Source organism: Taeniopygia guttata, chromosome 4 (genome assembly GCF_048771995.1).
Source record: "Taeniopygia guttata chromosome 4, bTaeGut7.mat, whole genome shotgun sequence".
NCBI lineage: Eukaryota > Metazoa > Chordata > Aves > Passeriformes > Estrildidae > Taeniopygia > Taeniopygia guttata.
The window spans coordinates 10,149,380-10,158,154 of record NC_133028.1 but is presented as its reverse complement, the minus strand read 5'-3'; the positions used below and the strand labels follow the sequence as shown (position 1 = coordinate 10,158,154).

At 50.8% G+C, this 8,775-nt stretch overlaps 1 protein-coding gene across 1 annotated transcript; it reads right to left on the bottom strand.

Moving 5' to 3' along the window:
• Positions 1-3,909: 3,909 nt before the first annotated feature.
• HMX1 (H6 family homeobox 1) lies at positions 3,910-6,642 on the bottom strand. Its single transcript, XM_030270648.4, has 2 exons — positions 6,260-6,642; positions 3,910-4,624 (listed from the first exon to the last, which is right to left on the bottom strand). Exons 1-2 carry the CDS (start codon positions 6,519-6,521, stop codon positions 4,050-4,052), a joined length of 837 nt encoding a protein of 278 aa, XP_030126508.1. The 5' UTR covers positions 6,522-6,642; the 3' UTR covers positions 3,910-4,049.
• Positions 6,643-8,775: the final 2,133 nt, after the last annotated feature.

The window sequence follows — 8,775 nt, the reverse complement described above, 5'->3', positions numbered from 1 at the left end:
GAAAAGAAAAGAAAAGAAAAGAAAAGAAAAGAAAAGAAAAGAAAAGAAAAGAAAAGAAAAGAGAAAAAAAAAGAAAAGTTTAAATTTTAGGTGGACATCTAAATTTTCGTTTATATCTTTTTGAATAGATATTCATGTATCTCACTATATAGAAATTAAATCATAGGCAGAGTTGAGAAACTCAGGATAGTTAAAGGAAGCATTAAGACATCCATCATAAAGTTACATTCATCTGGAATGGGAAGGGAAATGTAGGAATATTGCCTGGATCTAATTTGAGGCTGACAGCACTGCGGGTCCACTGGAGTCTGGAGCGAGTCTCTCTCAGATCGATGGCGAGCGCGGGGCACATTGGCAGAGGGCACAGACAGACTATTCCAAGATAATGCAGTGGACAAGAAAAAAAAAAGAATCGATCCAAATATATTGTTGAACAGTGGAGCCAGCACGCACCTACGAGATTTATCAAGTATTGATTTGCATTAATATTTCAGACTCGTGCCTACGAGAAAAGTTATGGGCCATCTTAAACCGGTGAGCAATGTACCATTTGCAAAGTAGCCATTTAACAAGGTGCTTTCCAGCATATCGATCATTTTCATTTAAAGTGTAATTAATAATAACGTCTTACTGCATCTACACTAGGAATTTATTTCAAAAGGGCACTCCAGACTCTCTTTTGATTGTCGTTTGCTTTACTTAAATAAAAATAAAAAGAAATTAAAAAAAACTTTTCACTGATTATTTTTATTAGCGTCCAATAAACACAAGTTGTCTTTGTGAGTAATCTGGCAAGGTTCTCCTTTGCCTCGCCTCTGGAGTGCCATCTAGCTAAACTGTTGTAGCAACATTCATTAAATAAATGTCAACAGACAAGGATTTATGCTGCATAATAATATTACAGCTGTAGTATAACTGGATTTATTTTAAAGCTATTCTGAGGTTGCTTTGATCTGTAAAGCAGCAACGTATGCCTCTATATGTCATAAATAGCCTTTGCAAAAGTTATTTGAGCTTTACAGTCCATCAACATTTTTCTTAGAGATTTCTGTTTGCAGGAACAGTACAAAGCGTGTGACTCTTACAATTTTTATTCGTTTAATAAAAAAAAAAATACACACAAGGAATAAATCTGCGAGGAATTTGCTGTCCTGATTTAAGGGATGGGTTTGGGTGTTCGGGTGTGGGGGTTTGCCCATTTTGAAATAGTCAATGCACATACCTCAGGGACTGCATCTGGTGCTAGGTGTTTCTCTGCATCCAGCAGAAATTTGTTGCCATCAGATACAGGGAAAAGTATCATTGCAAAAGCTACGAGGTAAAGAAACCTGAGGTGTATATGTTCCTACTTTCAGCACATACTTTTAATAAGCCACTATAAATCATTTTCTGCATGTACAGAATAAGGCATAAGTAAGCACTTTTTCTTAGATGACTTCACGTCTTGCACCTTTTAATATTTTACCATGATCATAAGTTACAAATACAGTGTATGAAAAAAATCTGTTTATTGATATAATCAGCACATCTTTAAAAAACAAACATACTAATGTCAAAACACATTTTAAAAATCCGATTGATCATTTAGCCCTGCCAGTTCCTTAACTTCAAGGAAAGAATACTTAGTAGAATCAGAAGTATAATAATCTCATATGTTACTCCAAAGAAAAGGCATGTGGAGAGTGGCAGGCATGTTAAATTTCTCGTTGGATTACAATCTACTCTGATATGACTGTAATGAGTCAGGATTTTACTCCAGTAGGTAACACTGGGAGACCTGGGGAGCTGGATATGACGGGAAGAACTGTTTAGCCGCTCTCTTCCAGGGGCAGCCAGGCTTTGAACGGCATCAAAATCAAGTGCTTGCGCCCTGAGGAAGAAACATCGGCCCAGGTCACCTCCTCTGGCACGAAAAGGCTCAAGTCCAGCCCAGCAGCTCCGACGTCCCCAACTTCGCCTCTTCCCGATCCTTCTTGCACCGCTCGGGGACCAGGCTTTAAAAGTTTTCATCTCCAATTCGGCTGTTTGATGGATATGCCAAGAAAACAGCTGGCCAATATGTCCGGAGGTTTCAGGGTGAGATCAGCATCAGTAGGGAGAAAAAAAAAAAAAAAAAAAAAAAAAAAAAAAAAAAAAAAAAAAGGAAAGTAAAAAGAAAACTTCAAAAGACAACAGCTTCCAGAAACGGGCTTACATCGAAACCAGTATCCCGCCAATTTAGTGCTTTTCTCAGGAGCTTATAAACATATACATGCATGTATACGTATATATGCAATTCTCGAGTGGTTTTGAGGCTTGCAATGTCCTGACTTCAACTGTGCAGGCTGGTGCTCAGAGCCATATTTCAGGCCAAAGCAGAGGAAAAAAGAAAAAGAAAAAAAAATAGAAAGGAAAAAAAAAAGAAAATAAAAAAGAAAGGAAAAAAAAAATATGGGGGGAAAGTCCAAAATTGCGTCAAGGTTATAATCCACCCCTGACCCTTCTTCTAGGGTTTTGTATCAAAGCTGAAGCTCCACCACGTCTTGCTGATCGATTTCATAACCAGAAAAAGATTGCTCCAATTATAATGAAAAGCGTAGGAAAGAGTAAGAATTAGATCGCCCTTCCTTCACAGGAGACAGGTCCGCATTCCCCAACAGATCCAGGACCTGGCCTTGCCTGCAGGGACACCGAGTGCTCCGAGCTGGTTGGTTCCATTGCAGCTGATTATGCCCTGGAACGTACGATCAAAGCTTGACTTTCCACCAAGGCTGAGTTTTATAAGGTCATTTCCCCCTTACTATTTGGAAAAAGGAATTCAAACTTTTAGAAATAATGATAGTTCAGAAATTCATTTTAGGAGTGGGTAAGAGGGGGGAAACAAAACAGTCATTAAAGAAAAACAATAACTTGGCATGCATAATACTTCGTATAATATCACGTTACAGGTTCGCTTGCATAATCAGACATACAGCTCCCCAGTCTGTTCCCATCTGATTATTTTTCTTTGCTTCCTTTTTAATTGCCAGTGAATTATTAATCGATTACACAAACCGATCCCGTAAGAGACGGACAAGTCGAGGTGTGCTTTCCTCAACCTCTTCAGGAGACCAAAAAAAAAGAGTGGCAAATCCACTTGTAAAATACAGTATGTAGAATTACATATATACGTGTATATATAAAACCGTGTATTTTAGCCGATAATTTGCCAGGGAAATAAATCGAAAACAAAGAAACCAAATCCTCACAGCTCGGATTTCAGCAGGGCGAATTCTTTCCAACACTTTGACTTCAAGTTGTTTCAAATCAAAACTTCTGCATCGAGAAGGACCGGGGGCACCAGCACATGCTTGGGTGTCGGTAGTATGGAAATGAGAGTAACGATGGGAGCGGGATATGTAAGTGGCTAAAACAAAGGGCCCTGGAGAAGCTGCTGGAGGCCGGGATCAGCAGGGCTCCCCGCTCTGCACGGAAAGCTGCTGGGGCGGCGGGGGGACCGAAAGGTTTCCCCGGCAGGAGCGCCGGCCGGGCCGCCAGATGCCCGGGGAAGGTCTCACGGCCGCGGCGGGGCCCCGAGGCTCGGCCGCCCGTGGGGTGAGGGCGGCCGGAAAGCGCCGGCGGTGCCGTACATTCGTGTCACGCTCGGCAGCTCCGCGGGATGCGGCAGGAAGGCTCGGGGGAGTCTGTAAATCCCCCGGAAAACGCCGGTCTGCGCCAGCCCGGGGCCGGGGCGGCGGTGAGGGTTTTGCCGCTGCCACGGGGCTGGATTTTCTTTGGATGCGCGGCGGTGGGAGCCCCGCCGACCTGATCCCTGTGCATGGCTGGGGTCTTTCGAGTCCTTTCGGCTCCCTCCGGGCTGCCGCACTTCGCTCCGAGTTAACCCCAAGAGTAAGTTTATTGCACGTTAAAAAAAAAAAAAAAAAAAAAAAAAAAACCAACAAAAAAAAGTCAAATAGCAGAAAATCAAGAAACGTGTAAGTTGAAAATAAAAAGTCCGTGGAGGAAGGGGGGGTGGAGCTGGAAGCCGAGGGAGGAGGTGAGGGGCCCGCGGTCCCGGCAGAGGTGGGCGCTCAGACGAGTCCTGTCATCTGCGACCGTAGGAAAGGGAGGGAGGCGGCGGGGAAGGTGCCCAGGGGGTAGCTGACGCCGCCGGAGAAGCCCACCAAGGGGGGCGACATGTGCGGCAGGGTGAAGCCCAAGGCGCTCGCCGGCGAGTTCTCGTGGTACAAAATGGGGACCCGCACTATCCTTTGGGCGGCGTGGGAGAGGTTGGCCGCTTCCAGGTCTGCGGCCAGCTGCCGCTTCCACTTGTTGCGGCGGTTCTGGAACCAGATCTTCACCTGGGTCTCGGTGAGGTGCAGCGAGGCGGCCAGGCCGGCCCGCTCGGAGCTGCTCAGGTAGCGCTTCACGTCGAAGGTGGACTCCAGCTGGAACACCTGGCTGCGGCTGAACACCGTGCGCGTCTTCTTCTTGCGGCCGGCGGCGCGCTGCTCCGGCTCTCCCGGCTCCTCGCCGCGCTCCTCCTCCTCCTCGCGGCCGCCCGGCCCCGGCCGCCCGCCCGCCGGGCCTCTGGCCGCCGCCCGCCCGCCGCCGCCCGCCCGCTCCGCCGGCTCCTCGGGCGGCTCGGGAGAGTCCCGGTCGCTGGCTGCAAAGAGAGCAGAGCGCTGCTGCGGGCACCGAGCGAGCAGGGGCAGCGCTGCCCGCCCGCCCCGCTGGCCGGGAGGGGAAACCAGCGCGGCTGCGGGGACAGCAAGGCCGGGCAGCGAGGGGCCCCGGAGAAAGCTCCTGCCGCTTCTCTACCTCCTGCCATAAACTCCCTAATGCTTCTGAGTTATACGCACACGTGCACGCATGCTTGCATGGAAACACAAGCCCTGTATTTTATATCTATAAATATTCTGGTCTGTGGACATGCTCGTGGATCTGCGTATGCGTGCGCGCTGCTGTGTATGCACATAACACACACGCGGCCTGTTTTCAAACCATAAAACGCACCCGTGTGTGTATGCACGCACGTGGATATGCACAGAAGTACGTGTGTAATTTTTGTGTGCATATGCACACACAGGAATACGCGTGACCTCTTATTTATATACACATGTCTGTATTTACACACGCATGCACGTATATATACTTAAAAGTACATTTGTAAGTATACTGTGTAAGAGGGGTAAGCATAATAGTGCGTCCCTGTGTTTACAGAGAGGGACAAAAAAAAAAAAATTCACATTATTCTGGACTACAAAAAGCTAATGGATGGGGACAACTATTCCAGTATCGAGACATACCTCCATGCAGTCTCCAACACTGCGCATTCCAATTACAATTTGAAAGGGGAAAAAATATTTCCTACTCTTTATAGAAGAGAGAGAAAAGAGAAATTAAAAAAAAAAAAAAGAAGAAAGAAAGAAAGAAAGAAAGAAGGAAAGAAAAAAAGGGGGGAAAGCGCAGTTGTTTCTGGAGTACTTTGCTGTCTCTATATGTACTTCTGAGAGAAATTAAAAATATTAATAAGTCCATTAATGTAAAAAGAAACTATTTGGATTACTAATCACTCCTCTTTTCCTTACTGAGCAATTATGAGATTTCTGCAGGCTCATAGAGGGTCACAGAGATGGGCCAAGGCACAATGTTTTTTCTATCAGGAAATAGAAAATAACCACTAATGGCAGCCCATTCACTCTATCATATGTTAATTTCTGCCCCGAACCCCAGCTTCTGCTCCAACACCCTCTCCATTGGGATCCCTGCGGCGAGAGGCCGCGGTGCGAGCGGAGGGCAGCGGGGCTGGCTCTGCAGGAAGGGTCGGATGGGGCCGCCGGGACTGAGCCCAGCTGCTCCCCCGGCTTCCCAAAGTCTCCATTGCGCTGCTGGGGGACGGTGCTCCCAGCTTTCCGGCTTGATGAGGAGTCAAAAAAAAAAAAAAAAGAAAAAAAGAAAGAAAAAAAGAAAAAAAAAGCCAGACCTGACTCTTAAAAAGAAATGTAAAAAAATAAAAGAAGAGAAAAAATAGAGAAAGAAAAAGAGATGGGGGAGGGAAAAGGAAAGAAAAAAATCCCCAAGCAAGCCAAGAATCCCTGTTTACACTTTGGGCGGCGGGGCGGAGGCTCCAGGTGCCTGACACATAGGGAGCATTTCCGGAGCTTTGCCCCGAGCGGCCCAAAACCGGGAGGCAGGGCGGGGGGCACTCCGGGACCCGGACCCCCCCACCCCGGGGGGAGCAGGAACACCCCCAGCCCCGGCCGGGCCCGGCGGTGAAGGGTGGGGAAAGGCGACTTACTGTCGGGGCTGGCGCAGCCCAGGAAGGCGGCGTGCGCCCGGCGGTACCAGCCGACGGCGGCGTCGCGGAGGGGGCAGCCCGGGGCGCCGATGCGCAGCGGGGAGCGCGGCCCGCAGCGCGGACCCCCGCGCCCGCCGCCCGCCGCCGCCGCCCGCCGCGCCCCGCCGCCCGCCGTGCCCTCGGTGCCCAGCAGGTCCTCGATGAAGAAGGACGAGACGCGGGCGGAGGTGGAGCCGGCGTTTTCCGTGGCTTCGTCCGGCATGGTCGGAGAGAAGTGCGGGAGGGGGTCCCGGCTCCGCCGGCGGCTGGATCCTCGGCTCCCCGCTGCCCCGCGGCCGCCTCTCGCCTCTGCCTAGCCCCGTGGATGCTCTCCTGGTATAAAAGCCTTTTTTTCCGGAGTAATCATTTCAGATCGCGGTTTGCCATCATTTCCTGCAAGCTAGGAGGGGAGGGGGGAGGGGGAGGAGGGGAAGGGAACGGGGAAGGAAAAAAAAAAAAAGGCAGCCCGACAACCCATCGGAGGCGCCAGATTCTGCGCGAAAACGCTAATAACGAAATAAAAATGTCATGCGAGTTAAACGGCGGGCAGGAGCGGGGGATCCTGCGGTGGGCGGAGCGCCGCGCCGAATGGGATCTGCGCGGGTAAAGCGGCGGGCGCCGGGCGTCTGCGTGTGTCCGTGTGCGTGTCTGTGTGTCCGTGTGTCCCCGTGGCCGTCCGTGTGTCTGCGTGGCCGTGCGTGTGCGCGCCGCCCCGGGGCCGCCGTTCACGAGCTCCTTATTTAGGTCAATTAGGGAGCAAATCCCGGCGCGGGGGGGCGGCGGCGGCGGCCCCGGCACACGGGCCGCGGCTGGGGGGGCTTGGCCGCTCCACATCCCGGGCCTTCCATTGGCTGCAGCGGGCTCAGCGGGCAGCCCCGGCAGCCAATCGGCGCCGCGGACATCGCGTTTATATTAATATCATTAATATTATTAATAATAATCATCCCCCGCCCACCCCCCGCCGAGCGCTTTCATGTGGCGGCGGCGGCGGCGATGGACGGAGGAGATGCGCCCTCCGCCGCCCGGAGAGTCGGCTCCGGCCCCGCGGGCCCAGCCGCGGTCGCCGCGGGCTGTCGGCGGAGCGGTGAGGTTGTCCTCAGCCCGGAGCCCCCGGCTTGAGGCGTTTGACTCGGTTTTGGGAGAGTGTGGAGGGGCGGCTGCTCCCGTGAGCAGGCAGCGGGTGTCCTGCCGGAGGGGATGGTGCCTGCTTGGGAAGGGGAGAGGACTCTCCTCTAAGGGGTCTCCAGGTCCGTTTTGCTTATCTTATATATGTGTGTATACCCGTACAGATATATTTTATGGATGTCCATGCGCTGTCTGTGTAGTTTATTTAGAAAGACACCCAGCCCCGCTCATCGGCGAAGAGGCTGTACGGGACTCCCTGTTCCCCCCGCCCCAGGCTGGGAGGCACAGGTCATGCGCTGCCCACTCCAGCAGGGTTGTGGTTCCTGGTGTTACCCCTCTTCAGCCCGACTTTTTTATCATTCTCTTACTGTAATACCATTTCCTGGGAAGCTCTTAAAGTCATCCTCCCCCTACCGCTTTTTCCCCAGCCTCTGGAGCCAGCCCTGGGACATGGACCCCGGCAAGCCCACCAAAGTCCGGGGCGCCGGAGCAGGAGGGTTACGCTCCGCCTTCCCCTTGGGACCAGGAGCCAGATTAGGAGAGGGGCAACTCGGTCCAGGGTGCGCGTCGGAGACCCGTGGAGGTTTGGGTGAGTACAGAGGTTCCTCTGCGATTCGCATCTGCTGGTCAACCTCTACTCCTCTGCTCTTCTTCTCTGCTTTTTTTCTTTGCGGTGCTCCCGGACAAGTGTCCCTTCCCCAGGCCCCGCCTCCCCTCCCGCTGTGGGACGGGGGCACCGGTTCCTGCCCAGCGGGAGCGGCCAGCGGGGCAGCGGCGCAGGCGGGAGCCGAGCCGGCCTCCCCGCCACGGAGCGCTCTCGCTCCCTTTCCCGGAGCGACAGTGGGGACCTTTGAGGTCAGGGCCCGTTTTTGAAAGAACACCTTAATCATAATTAAAAAACAAAACAAAACAAACCAAAACAAAAACAAACAAAAAAAAAACAAAAAAAAAACCCCAAAAAACCCCAAAAACAAAAAAAAAAAAAAAAAACAAAAAAAAAAACCAAAACACACACACATACACACATACAAAAAAAAAAAAAAAAAAAAGGGAATAATAATAATTCCCCTTCCAACGGCTCCAGAAAGATGCCAACGGCCTGAGCTGTGAATAGGACTCTGGAAAAGTGGGAATTCTCTCTTATTTGGGCAGAGACTGAAGGCAGTCTAGTGAATTGTAAGCCGAGCGACAGAGCATTTGTCACTTGTTGCACAGAAGTGACGTTAATAGAGATGACTTCTATGCTTTGCACATTTTGCTTGTTCCTACGCAGGAAATACAGGTTTGGCCGATAGTTCTTATGCATTCATAAACCGTGAGCTCTATTTGACTGCCAGACTCAGAAAATTTGT